At 42.2% G+C, this 14006-nt stretch overlaps 1 protein-coding gene across 1 annotated transcript; it reads left to right on the top strand.

Moving 5' to 3' along the window:
• Positions 1-2535: 2535 nt before the first annotated feature.
• On the top strand, positions 2536-12404 carry cmtm7 (CKLF-like MARVEL transmembrane domain containing 7). The gene is made up of 6 exons (XM_060901011.1): positions 2536-2599; positions 2690-2814; positions 8915-9091; positions 9187-9285; positions 11162-11243; positions 11677-12404. The coding sequence occupies exons 2-6, from the start codon at positions 2698-2700 to the stop codon at positions 11688-11690; spliced, it is 489 nt and encodes a 162-aa protein (XP_060756994.1). The 5' UTR covers positions 2536-2599; positions 2690-2697; the 3' UTR covers positions 11691-12404.
• The last annotated feature ends 1602 nt before the right edge of the window (positions 12405-14006 follow it).

Below are 14006 nucleotides of genomic sequence, written 5' to 3'. Positions count from 1 at the left end.
GCCGGCCACGGGGCTCGAACCCGGACCTTCTTGCTGTGAGGCGACAGCGCTAACCACTACACCACCGTGCCGCCAAAAGCCAGACAATATTATTTAAATATAAAAAGAGGCTTCACAGTGCAGTTGTGATCCTGTGCTTCAGAAAATGTACCTTGGAATTGCATAAATGCATGAAAGTAGAGAAATTCTGCTCATGAATGAGGATTGTTCACTGTTATAAGGGTTCAACTAATGAACCTTACAATCACAGCTGCAGATTTAATCTGATTATAGATTTCCATGAAATACAATACAGTTTTATGCTTGGATTTATATATGATTAATACAAACAGGCATATATATATATATATATATATATATATATATATATATATATATATATATATATATATATTAGTGCTGTCAAAAATGTTGCGTTATTAACGCATTAACTTGACTCAATTTTAACGGCGATAATTTTTTTATCGCGAGATTAACGCTCTGTGACATGATGTAGGTTTTTCATAAGCTTTTGAAACTGCCAGGAACTTGGAACAGAGACTTTGCTTAGAAAACCGATAGCAGCTCGACTGTAATTCCCCGCCCCGCAGAGCCAGAGTCCTCTGCCCTCCTCCCCCAAAGAACCAGCGCGGGCAGGGCGCGCTAGTAGAGATGGGATTTATGGCTCTTTGATGGGATCCGCATCTTTGTGATCCATTCTTTGAAAAGAGCCGTTCAAAAGACTGGCTCATTTGGCTCTTTTTAAATATTTATTCAGTTTTAAGAAGACAGCGTCTAAAGAAGCCAGATCCCTCTGAACTGTAAACTCAATGCTATCCCAGAAATCCTTCCTGTAATATGCAAATTTGGCCGCCTCTGATTGGACAGCGCGACGCATCAACAGGCAGAAAGTGTAAAAGTACAAAATGTGTTAAGTGAGCTGAAACAGTAAAGATCAGATTCAATGCAATATTTATCAACGAACAACTTAAAGTTAATATAATAGTGTACTTTATATTATAATCAAGGTGGCACGGTGGTGTAGTGGTTAGCGCTGTCGCCTCACAGCAAGAAGGTCCTGGGTTCGAGCCCCGGGGCCGGCGAGGGCCTTTCTGTGTGGAGTTTGCATGTTCTCCCCGTGTCCGCGTGGGTTTCCTCCGGGTGCTCCGGTTTCCCCCACAGTCCAAAGACATGCAGGTTAGGTTAACTGGTGACTCTAAATTGAGCGTAGGTGTGAATGTGAGTGTGAATGGTTGTCTGTGTCTATGTGTCAGCCCTGTGATGACCTGGCGACTTGTCCAAGGTGTACCCTGCCTTTCGCCCGTAGTCAGCTGGGATAGGCTCCAGCTTGCCTGCGACCCTGTAGAAGGATAAAGCGGCTAGAGATAATGAGATGAGATATTATAATCAAGCATGTCAAGCCTACCGTCACTGTGTAACCTGTCTCTCTGATAGACTAACTCAAGCAGTAGATCACTTCACTCATGGTTCTTGTTAGTCTCGGGATGAAGAGCCGCGGTGCTCGGCTTAGGTTTCAGTTTGCAGTGGCTGTGTCAAGATGTGTTATGCTCTGCAATAAGAAAAACATTGGTATAAAGCAAGCCCATTCACTTTTTTTTAATGCTGGTAAGAGAATTACAATGGTTTTTCGTGTGACAAAAATGTGCGATTAAATTGCGATTAATCGCGAGTTAACTATGACAGTCGCGACATTAATCGCGATTAAATATTTTAATCGCATGACAGCACTAAAATATACATCTATAACATGTGTATTATGGGTATTAGGGAGGATGAGTTATTGTAGAAAATGTAGATAATATTTACATATTTTGAACCCTGGAATATTTTATCGTGTTTGGAATATCAGTATTCACCCTCAGCCACTTCGTGAGCATTCTCCCCAGCTTTTAATCTTTACATCTCACACTTTCCGCAACTTTCGACCTGTTCAAGACTTGCTTAAATTAACCCCTTCCCCGCCCCCACTTCCTTCTAAACAGTATTAGGAAGCAATATCAGGAATAATTTAATTTAATAATCCAAATATAATTTAATAACTGATCTGTGGAACACACTTTGCAGCGCAGCGGCCGTTATTTCACCTCAGATTTAAACAATTAGCATTTTGCTAACAGTTGAAAGTGAACAGCGCATGCGCAGCAGCAAAAGGCGACCTAGTCTCCAGTATTAGCCTTTTTAAAGCGTATTAAGCTATAAAATAGCCGAGCTTTATTCAGCTGTAACTCATACAGATTGATTGATTGATTGATTACGGATGTGAAACTGCGTAACACAGAACCCTGACTGAAGGCCATGTTTAGAGTTTTAACACGGGGACAATGAGCCGCTAATAAAGTTTCCACTGATGTCGCCATTCCACTGTGCGACTGTGGGCTGTGTTTTAAACCCCGCCCTCATCCTTATGACTGTGTTCCAAACGTCTCCATGTGGGAGATGTAGTGCACTAGGTAGGCTAGTGGAAGTGTGGCTAGTGCAGTGTATTCTAGTTGCACTCGTAGATTGTGAAGCGGTTTAGTCTTTCTCCGGGGCCACGCCCCCAAAATTACAGCACGGCTCTGGTTTAGAGCAGCACATTCACACGCGCGCGCGCTCTCTGGTGCTTGTACACGCCCCTAACGCTAACTTATTTTATTTATTATTATTATTATTATTATTATTATTATTATTAATACTTTTTTTTTTACAGATACAAAAATGTTGAACAGGGTTGTTACGACCACATCCACGACTACAACTACGACTTCGTCGGATGGATTTTTAAACATTGCTTACTGTCGCTCTTTACCAGGATTATTAAAATTCGCCCAAGTGGTAAGGAAATTATATTATTACTGTACTTATCATTTGATTCGTTACATAAACGTGTAAAATGCACTTTATTAAGTCTTTTAAAGTGTATGCTTTTCACAGAAGACATCAGTTTTCTATCCACGCTTTAGAAACTCACGGTAGAGCCGTCCGCGGTAAGGTTTTTGGGTGGGTGGTTATATACGGGAACTTACGGTAAAGTTTTTTTTTTAAAGAATACACAGATAAAGTCTATAAACGTGTTCAATTAGATTAAATGTAAAAACACAGTGTACTTTCTCTGTTTTAATGGAGAAAACAAAGATTTATGTGGATATTCACATGGATTTAAAAGCCAAATTTGGCCTAATAATAATAATAATAAATTTGTACGAAGTGAAAGAGCAGGAGGAAGATTAATAATCTGGACAAATAAGTAAATGGCATTTCAGTGCTTTATATACAGATAGACTGTGCTTGTGTCACTGTTTCTCTGAAGTGTCTCATAATTCTCCAGAATATACTGAAGAAGAATCTGCATTACAGTCAGTAGTGACATTTTATGTGAATATTATTGCACCACTGTAATAAAAATTCTCATTTATATTTAGGTTCCGGGTTCGAGCCCCGTGGCCGGTGAGGGCCTTTCTGTGTGGAGTTTGCATGTTCTCCCCGTGTCCGCGTGGGTTTCCTCCGGGTGCTCCGGTTTCCCCCACAGTCCAAAGACATGCAGGTTAGGTTAACTGGTGACTCTAAATCAGGGGTGCCAGGGTGAAATTGGTCAGGGGGCCAGATTGTTTTCAAGTGGGACCTCAGGGGGCCGCATTACCGGCGTGACAAGACCAAACACTAAACAAACAGACATACTATTTGATATCATTTATGAATATAAATATTATTTATAAATAATAAAAAACAACAAAATGGACAAGGACACAAAAACACAACTCAACTGTAAATTACTTTGATCAGATTTATTGACAACTTGCACATAAAACCATGTCAATACACAGGCCTAATTAGGCCAATTAAAAAAGACGGCCCTAAGTAGCCCTAAAGAAGTCAAAAGATGTGCCAAGGTTAAGTACTCCACCAACAGGCCAAGTGACTAAATATTCACTAGAACTTAATAATAAAAAGACATAAATAACAGATGGTACATTAACTTAAACAACTCCCACAAACTCCCACTCCCACAAACATACCCTCCCAATCATTACTTCACAGCACTATGTTACATGGGCAGACAAGCCAGCTACATTTTACATGTTGAAGCCAGAAGCCTTTTATTTTTCACCAGCTTGTCCACATTGGGGGACAGGCTCTGGGCCGTGGCTATTTTCATGACATCATTGAGATGTCCATGTGTCATACGATTGCGCATTTTCGATTTATTAATATTCATAACTGAAAATGCCTGCTCACATAAACATGTTGTCCCAAACATACAGAGTATTTTACCTGCAAATGCAGTGATAGTCGGGTACTCAGGTGGCAACGATTGGTAGAATGATTCAATACCAACAGATTTGTACATGTCCTTCAACCGCGTGCAGCATTTCAAGTCTATCAGTTCCATTTGCATCGCCTCGGGGACCTCGGAAGCATCCGTGGTGAATGGAGAGCCAAAAAACACAAAGTCCTTTTCCAGTTCAGTGAAAACCGTGAATCGATTGGCAAACTCGTGCATGAGACCGGAAAGCAAGTTTGCATACTTGTCCATGCTCTGATGACTGACAGACAGAGATTTCAAACAGGGGAAGTGGGCTGCATTGCGCTGACAGAGCTGTGCCTTCCATAACGCAAGTTTACGTTGAAACGCATGGACACCGTCGTAATACTCGGTAACGAGTTTGTTGCGACCTTGCATATTAACATTCAATAAGTTCAAGTGTTCGGTAATGTCCACTAAAAAGGCAAGGTCCCTGGTCCATTCGGTGTCGTCCAATTCCTCCACAGGCTTCCCTTTAGCCTGCATGAACTCGGCTATCTCTTTGCGCAATTTGTAGGACCGTTTGAGCACTGCGCCTCGGCTCAACCAACGCACATCGGTGTGATAGGGAAGGCCCTGGTGGATGTCATTTTCAGATAATTTTAAACAGTCTGTGGCGCGAATTGGACCGATGCAAATGGCAGGCGCCATCAGGCAAATCTCCGCCTCTGACGTCAATGCGATCGGCAGTGAAAGACAGGCAATTGTTCTGTAATAATTGTTCGATGGGGTGCGGCAGACATTGATGGCTCTCTGCCGGCCGAACGATTAGAGGGCCATCAGCAAGGGGGCCGGATTAGATGTTCATTTGGGCCGGATCCGGCCCGCGGGCCGCCACCATGGCACCAGTGCTCTAAATTGACCGTAGGTGTGAATGTGAGTGTGAATGGTTGTCTGTGTCTATTGGCCTTTTTCCACTACCCTTTTTCAGCTCGCTTCAGCCCGACACGGCTCGTGTTTCGACTACCTCAGAGCAGCACGACTCAGCTCGCTTCAGCCCTGCTTAGCACCCAAAACTCGCACGGTTTTGGAGTGGGGCTGAAGCGAGTCAAACCGAGCCGAGTGAGGCTAGGGGCGTGAGGAGACACTCCCCTGTGCACTGATTGGTAAGGAGGAGTGTCCTCACACGCCCACACACGCCCTGCGAGCGCGCTGGGATCTGTAAACACCGTAAACCCGGAAGAAGAAGAATTACGAGAATTTCTGAAGCCTTATGCGCCTCGCCTCATCTATATGCTCTTGCCAGTATCTGTTGGCGTTGTCGGTGACAACAAGCCACAGCACCAAGACCAGCAACACTAACGACTCCATGTCCTCCGTGTTTATTGTTTACTATCCGGGTTGTGAGACTACCGCTTAAAAGCTCACTGATGTCACTGTTTGCGCCGCCTAATGACATCATGTGACGTCCACCCACTTTCGCTAACTCCACCCAATGTGTCCACCCACTTCCAGCCAGCGCGGTTGTAGTCGAAATGCAACTCCAACAGCCCCACTCAGCTTGACTCAGCACGGCACGGCTCAGCCCGACTCAGCCGCGTTGGTAGTGGAAAAGTGGCATAAGTGTCAGCCCTGTGATGACCTGGCGACTTGTCCAGGGTGTACCCCGCCTTTCGCCCGTAGTCAGCTGGGATAGGCTCCAGCTCGCCTGCGACCCTGCACAGGATAAGCGGCTACAGATAATGGATGCATGAATGTATAATATAGATAAAATATAATAAAACGTTATAAGATAAACTCAAAAAGAATCCATTTTTACATCACCCAAAAATCCCTCCATTTGAGCAGCAGTTTCTTGGGATTCTCCCATAATTCCAGTGAAATCGCCCAAAAAATTGCATTGCACTGGCAACACTCAGTATTTAGCCAGATACATCCATTAAATAAAGGGATTTAATATACATTTTCATTACAGTGGTGCAGTAAAATTCCCCCTCAATGGCACTGGTGATTGTTCTGCAGATTCATCACATGATGCCCGAGATTTATGAGGAACTTCAGAGACACAAACTCGGCCCCGTCTACACGATCATACGTTTGTCCATGGACATCGTCATACAAATGTATAATCGTGTGGACGATTTTCCCAACAAACTTGAACAACGTCATACTTGTATGACGTTGTATGATGATGTTCAAATTTTTAGAATCGTGTTTCTATTTTCCAACAAATGTTCACAACATCTTACAACATTTTGGGTCATCCACCAATCAGATTGTTAATTCGGGTCATGTGATCTACACTGCCTGTCATGTGACATACAAAATGTATGATCGTGTGGACAGAAATCCACAACATGATCAAACAAACTCGAACATCATCATAGATTTGTGTGATAATGTTTTGGACAAATGTATGATCGTGTAGACGAGCTTTAGTCATTAAATCCTCTTTCTGTCCACTCATTTACCGTAAATTCCCATATACACGCGCACACGGAAACCCCGCAAACTTCTCACTACTTTAGTACAGAACAAACGTCCTCATACGTCTCCCAGCCTTAAAGCTGCACTTTATAATGTTTTATACCGTTTCTAGACCAGAAATACTCGCATCATATCAGTGTAAAGAAACCTTAGAAACGTTTTGATGTGCCGCACTGATCTCAGATGGATCTCACCTTATTTTGTTCATTTCAAGCTTCGTTTTACTTTTTTTTTTCTGGCCCAGAAATGGTGGGCGGGGGCTGTGTGATGATGAGAAGAGCAGAGGCTGTTCTGTATGAATGGAAACTTTTAGGAGAAGAGACCCAATATCTGAAAAAATCCTGTTTTATTTTGACCAACAGTTGGCTTCATGACGGTTCGACTGTCTCTGCTGTGGACGAATAACACCTTATCCACAGACAACATAGGAATTGTCTGTCTGTCTGTTGCACGCTCTCTGTCTATCTGTGTCTTTCTCTCACTGTGTGTCTCTCTTTCTCTCTCTCTCTATCACATACTCTCTTGGTCTCTCGATTGTGTGCTCTCTCTCTCTCTCTGTTGCATGCTCTGTCTCTCCGTCTGTCTCTATTTCTGTTGCGTGCTCTCTGTCTCTGTGTGTGTGTGTCTCTCTCTCTCCCTCTCTCGCTCTGTGTGTGTCTCTCTCTCCCGCTCTCGCTCCGTGTGTCTCTCTCTCTCCCTCTCTCGCTCCGTGTGTCTCTCTCTCTCTCCCTCTCTCGCTCCGTGTGTCTCTCTCTCTCTCCCTCTCTCGCTCCGTGTGTGTCTCTCTCTCTCCCTCTCTCGCTCCGTGTGTCTCTCTCTCTCCCTCTCTCGCTCTGTGTGTGTCTCTCTCTCCCTCTCTCGCTCCGTGTGTCTCTCTCTCTCCCTCTCTCGCTCTGTGTGTGTCTCTCTCTCTCCCTCTCTCGCTCTGTGTGTCTCTCTCTCTCCCTCTCTTGCTCTGTGTGTCTCTCTCTCTCCCTCTCTCGCTCTGTGTGTGTCTCTCTCTCCCTCTCTCGCTCTGTGTGTGTCTCTCTCTCCCTCTCTTGCTGTGTGTCTCTCTCTCCCTCTCTCGCTCTGTGTCTCTCTCTCTCTCCCTCTCTCGCTCTGTGTCCCTCTCTCGCTCTGTGTCTCTCTCTCTCTCTCTCTCTCCCTCTCTCGCTCTGTGTCTCTCTCTCTCCCTCTCTCGCTCTGTGTCTCTCTCTCTCCCTCTCTCGCTCTGTGTCTCTCTCTCTCTCCCTCTCTCGCTCTGTGTGTCTCTCTCTCTCCCTCTCTCGCTCTGTGTCTCTCTCTCCCTCTCTCGCTCTGTGTGTGTCTCTCTCTCTCCCTCTCTCGCTCTGTGTGTCTCCCTCTCTCGCTCTGTGTCTCTCTCTCTCGCTCTGTGTGTCTCTCTCTCTCGCTCTGTGTGTCTCTCTCTCTCGCTGTGTGTGTCTCTCTCTCTCTCGCTGTGTGTCTCTCTCTCTCTCGCTGTGTGTGTCTCTCTCTCTCTCGCTGTGTGTGTCTCTCTCTCGCTGTGTGTGTCTCTCTCTCTCTCGCTCTGTGTCTCTCTCTCTCCCTCTCTTGCTCTGTGTGTCTCTCTCTGTGTGTGTGTGCTGTATATATTGCCGTTGTGTGCCACTTCTCCTCACAGCCACTTTGTCTCACACCGACACTGTGACTTTTTTTATGCCAAAAATTGTTCTCAAAAACATCTTTCTATGAAAGAAGGGAATCTTTTTGTTCCATTTTGTTTTTACTTTATATTCTTATATTCAAAAACGTGCAAAAATTTTGTAATAAACGTTCGTTTCATTCTCACCTCCGGGTGTGAGTTCATTTGAAGAGTCTGTTTAAAACCGAAACAAACACAGGTTTCAGATTATGAACATCTCCATAACATTTCACAACACCCCGCATAAACAGATAAGTGGTAACCATAGCAACAGTCGTATAAGGGCAGTGTGTTGACATGAGGAAGTTCGCTCCGAGTTGGGAGCTGAAGTCGCTACAGTGAGTTGAACAGTGTTCAGCTGTGAGTGTTCAGGTTTAAACTGCTGCATTTATTAGAAATAAAACAAGAGACGTCATAATTTATTCTTTTAAAAATATTTCTAGATGAGCGTTTAAGGAACATGTGAAACAGCACGTAGGTGTTAATGCATTACAGATGTGTTTGAATCCGATTATACCCCGTGTGTGTGCGTGTGTGTGTGCGTGCGTGTGTGTGAACAGGTGACCCTAATGATTGCCTTCCTGTGTGTCCACTGTGCCTCAGCATGGACGGATTACGATGCGTTTCGTTACTTTGAGGTGGTCACGTTGTGGTTCCTCTTCGCCATCCTCATCTTCTTCTTCATGTCCGTGTTCAGGCTGCAGTCCAAACTGGCCTGCATTAACTGGCCGCTGACGGTGAGTGCACATCCGTGTCGTTCAGGTTAGCCGTGTACGCTTGGTTTAGAGAGACGCGTGTCTGATCGCACAGTGCCTTTATTTTTCACACCCAGGAGTTTTTTCACTACGTCCTGGGCACCATCCTGGTCTTCATCGCCTCCATCGTAGCAGCAGTGAAGAGCTCCAGCATCTCCGCTCTCCTCGCTGGATCTGTGAGTGAGCTGTGATTAGAACTGTGTGTTAAATACAGAAGAAAATGCTGCATGTTACGTCACTGCGCTGCAATAAAGAGCAGAAATTAACAGAAAAATGCAGAATATAAATTTGTAAAAAAAAAAAACGTCAGGACTGTAATCAGAACAAGTCTTTTTTATTTTATCTTACAGAACTCAAAAAGCTACTAAATATGGATTATATATTTTTTAAAAATAGTATTTTATTAATATCCTTCCTGTATCTCAGGCTTATTCATTATACACTTAAAATAACATTCCTTTACCTCCTTCCACAGAATCATCCCATTTCTGGTGCAGAAAAATAAAACATGATGCCGACAGAATGATAAATCTTTATTAATAACATAAACAGGGTTCTGTTAGAAACCAAATATAGGTTTATGGTATTCTGAAGTTAATCTAAATAAAACTTTTTCAGGTTTTCACGCGAACTGGGCTTTCTCACGACTCAGATTTTTCTCCTTTGAGAGATTTTAATTAAAGCTTAATGCTTAAAGTTTGACAAAAATGCTAAAATATGTGTCGTGCTCCGGGATGTTTTTGTACCAGATGCTCTGTTTACAGAATGTGTAGAGATGGTGTTGAAAAGCGCTTGATATTTTTGCACCGTTTTTGCTCGCTGATCCAGTAACCATCAACAGTCACCTCAGTAGCGCCCCCTACAGGATACATTTACCACTTTTACAGTGCTTTTCAATGCCATTTCTGCGCGCTCTATAAATGGAGCATCTGGTACAAAAACCCCTGTGGCACGACACGTACATCTAGTTTGATTCAGAGGAACAAATCACCCATTTTAAATGGTTTAATGTGAGGTGTGTGTGTGTGTGTGTGTGTGTGTGTGTGTGTGTTATAATATCAGAAATAAAATTATTGACTCCAAGTGAAGTTCGGAGAACACCATAAACAGGAAGAGGAAGTAGAAATAAAGTGAGGAAAGTTAGACCTAGAGTTGCAGTGAGGGGAAACAGGAAATACACACACACACACACACACACACATTACAGTGAGGGTTTTTTTTTTTTGTAACAGAAATCCTGTACCACACCCTTCAGTAATACTTCAGTACTAAATTCTGAGTGCAGTTTGTGTAAGCTTCTACAAATATTTACACACATTACAGAAAAAAGATAAATGAGGCTCACGGAGTGAACAAATTATTATCTGAGAGAGATTCTTTAGATTTTAATCTTTTACACATACAGTAATAGATGTAGCAGTAAGCCTCAACCCTAACCACTGAGTCTTTTTAATGGTTTTACTTTTAATCTGATTTCAGTTTCATATTAAACAATAGCGGTGGCACGGTGGTGTAGTGGTTAGCGCTGTCGCCTCACAGCAAGAAGGTCCTGGGTTCGAGCCCCGGGGCCGGCGAGGGCCTTTCTGTGCGGAGTTTGCATGTTCTCCCCGTGTCCGCGTGGGTTTCCTCCGGGTGCTCCGGTTTCCCCCACAGTCCAAAGACATGCAGGTTAGGTTAACTGGTGACTCTAAATTGAGCGTAGGTGTGAATGTGAGTGTGAATGGTTGTCTGTGTCTATGTGTCAGCCCTGTGATGACCTGGCGACTTGTCCAGGGTGAACCCCGCCTTTCGCCCGTAGTCAGCTGGGATAGGCACCAGCTCGCCTGCGACCCTGTAGAACAGGATAAAGCGGCTACAGATAATGAGATGAGATGAGATTAAACAATAGCACATTTTTATCATCTGTCCAGGAATAAAACAAAACGTATCTCGGTTTCGTCTTATCTACATTCGAGTGCATTCTGGAGACACGATAAACGAGTCGTGCAGTGAAGCATGGTGATGGGTGCATTCATGTCTGAACTGTTTCGCTAATTGTGTGTGTGTCCCCAGGTTTTCGGCTTTATCGCAACTGTTCTTCTCGCGATCAGTTTATGGACGTCATACAAAGTCACGTGCGGCTCTCAGCAAACCAGTGAGTCTCCTTCTGTCATCTTTTTTTTTTTTTTTTTATTCATATCCCCCCCTTCATTTTTCCACACTCTAGCGAGTGCTGTGGTTTCTACAGCGGGCTCAGTCATTCTTACACTAACACAACTAGCTTATTTTTAAACAGTGAAACCTGACTGACTCGTGAAAGCGAACTCTTTCACTTTCTCTTGAATTTTCCCTCAGTGTTTTAGGAAAATGCCACGGCTAACCTTTAAATATTGGCGCCCCTGAATGTCTTTAGGCTGCACATCTGTTTCTCTGTGCAGATGGAATTTTATAGAACGTTCTTCTTGCAGCCTGAAAAATATCAAGCTGTGATTTCTAATTCCACATTTGAGAACTTTTTTTTTTTAATCACAAAAAAGATATTTCATTATTTTGTATTTAAATTTTCACTCTGTTGTTCCGATCTGCAGGTATTGCTTTGTAAAGGGACCCGATCCGAAGACACAAGAAAGAATCACTTTGTTCCGTTTCTGTATCGGGTGCCTCTGATGTGCTGAGGGTTCGGCCCTGTCCTGAATGTGGGCGTGGCCTGACCAGCAAGAACATCGCAGCTCGCTGTCGCTTGTTAGTGTGAGGTTAGAATAAAACTTTGAGCTTGAAGTGTTGAAACAAAGAAGGTGATGCGTCAGGATTGACAGCAGGCTGAAACGACATGTTCATGAACGCTGATTTTATTGCATTCTTTATTACTGTAGGATTGAAATTCCTGATTAGAGAATTTTGAGTTCGGATTCAATATTTTATACACAATATTTTTCTCAGTTATGTCTTATTCACTGCAGCTTTGAGGTGGGTTTACATATAGTATGAATGTTCTTTTTTTAAAAATTCCATTTATGCCAGAGTGTTTTTGTTTGTTCTTTAAGAGCTGATGAGATGAGTTTGGAGTGCAGAGCAGGATTTGGATCAAGTCACAGTATTATTATCAACTTTTCAAAGGTCAACATTCTCTTCTTTTTTTTTCTCTTTTTTTTTTTTTTTTAAGCAAAAAAAAAAGAATCCTATGGTTTACTGTGTTGACACTTGTGGCAAAATATTCAAAGCATAATAAATATGGAACTCTCCAAAATGGGTTGGGTTTTAGTGTTTTTTTTTTAAACCATTTAATAAAAATTTAATGTAAGCCCTTTTTCCTGAAGCTGTGTTGCACGTCCTTCATTTGCATGCTGAAATCTGATTGGCTTTTATATTTTATGATGTAACAACACATGTACATGTTCACTAACTCTGATTTTTTTTTTTTAAAGGAAAACCCATCATAGTGGTGATTTTTTTTATTTTTATTTTTTATACTTGAATTGCACACTCAAATTAACTTTCCCAAAAAAAAAGGAATTTAAATTATTACTACTCTTATTATAATTACCTTTTACACTTTTTTATATTACTGTATTTACAAGCATAGAGTAATTGCTTTTCATTTTTTTCAGTAATGTATTTTTTAAATAATGCTCGCAATGTAAACATTGATTGATTGCTTTATTCTGAACAATAAAGAAGATTAAAAAAATAAATAAATAAAAAATGCAATAATCAAAACATCGTCATAAACAAACAGAATAGCGTAGCCACAAGGCAGTAACATCATAATGTTCAGAAAGGATTAGGAAGAAGTAATAACTTATCCGATCCTAACCCTCTATACCACCGCTAATCAAACGTCAAACATAAAATAACAGTTCAGTGAAAAATCAAATGTGGTGTAATGTGTGTATTAATCTATTGTCTAGTGGCTCTGTATAACTCAGAGATTCAATACTGGATTGTCAGAGATGCATTAAACGTCTCTGTGGGTTAAATGTAAAGAAGCGAGGGGTGTGTGTGTGTGTGTGTGTGTGTCAGTCTGGCATGTAGTGACAGGGTGGGGCTCCATAGCAGCTGGAAAATGGAGTCAAATGCACAGAAAGAGCAGAAGGAAGGAAACTGCAGCTGATTTTTTGGAAAAGGTGTACAGTGCCAAAAAAATAAATGAACCCCCTGCTAATGAATCCTCTCTAGTGTTCAGTCATGTTTGTGTTTTTCTGCTGGAAAGATTCCTCACAGGGCTCTGAATAAGACCACCGTTTCATTTTGAACCACTTTTATGCCAATATGTTCTTGTTTTTAAATCAAACAAATTGTCCTGAGGTGAAAAATACAGAAACACACACACACACACACACACCCTGATTATATCCAATGACACGCACTACCGTTCAAAAGTTTGGGGTCACTTTGAAATGTCCTTATTTTTGAAAGAAAAGCACTGTTCTTTTCAACGAAGATCACTTTAAACTAATCAGAAATCCACTCTATACATTGCTAATGTGGTAAATGACTATTCTAGCTGCAAATGTCTGGTTTTTGGTGCAATATCTCCATAGGTGTATAGAGGCCCATTTCCAGCAACTCTCACTCCAGTGTTCTAATGGTACAATGTGTTTGCTCATTGCCTCAGAAGGCTAATGGATGATTAGAAAACCCTTGTACAATCATGTTAGCACAGCTGAAAACAGTTGAGCTCTTTAGAGAAGCTATAAAACTGACCTTCCTTTGAGCAGATTGAGTTTCTGGAGCATCACATTTGTGGGGTCGATTAAATGCTCAAAATGGCCAGAAAAATGTCTCGACTATATTTTCTATTCATTTTACAACTTATGGTGGGAAATAAAAGTGTGACTTTTCATGGAAAACACAACATTGTCTGGGTGACCCCAAACTTTTGAACGGTAGCGTAAGCCTAACACGTGACTTCACCACT

Source organism: Neoarius graeffei, chromosome 19 (genome assembly GCF_027579695.1).
Source record: "Neoarius graeffei isolate fNeoGra1 chromosome 19, fNeoGra1.pri, whole genome shotgun sequence".
Lineage (NCBI taxonomy): Eukaryota > Metazoa > Chordata > Actinopteri > Siluriformes > Ariidae > Neoarius > Neoarius graeffei.
This window is presented reverse-complemented; position numbering and strand designations above follow the sequence as displayed.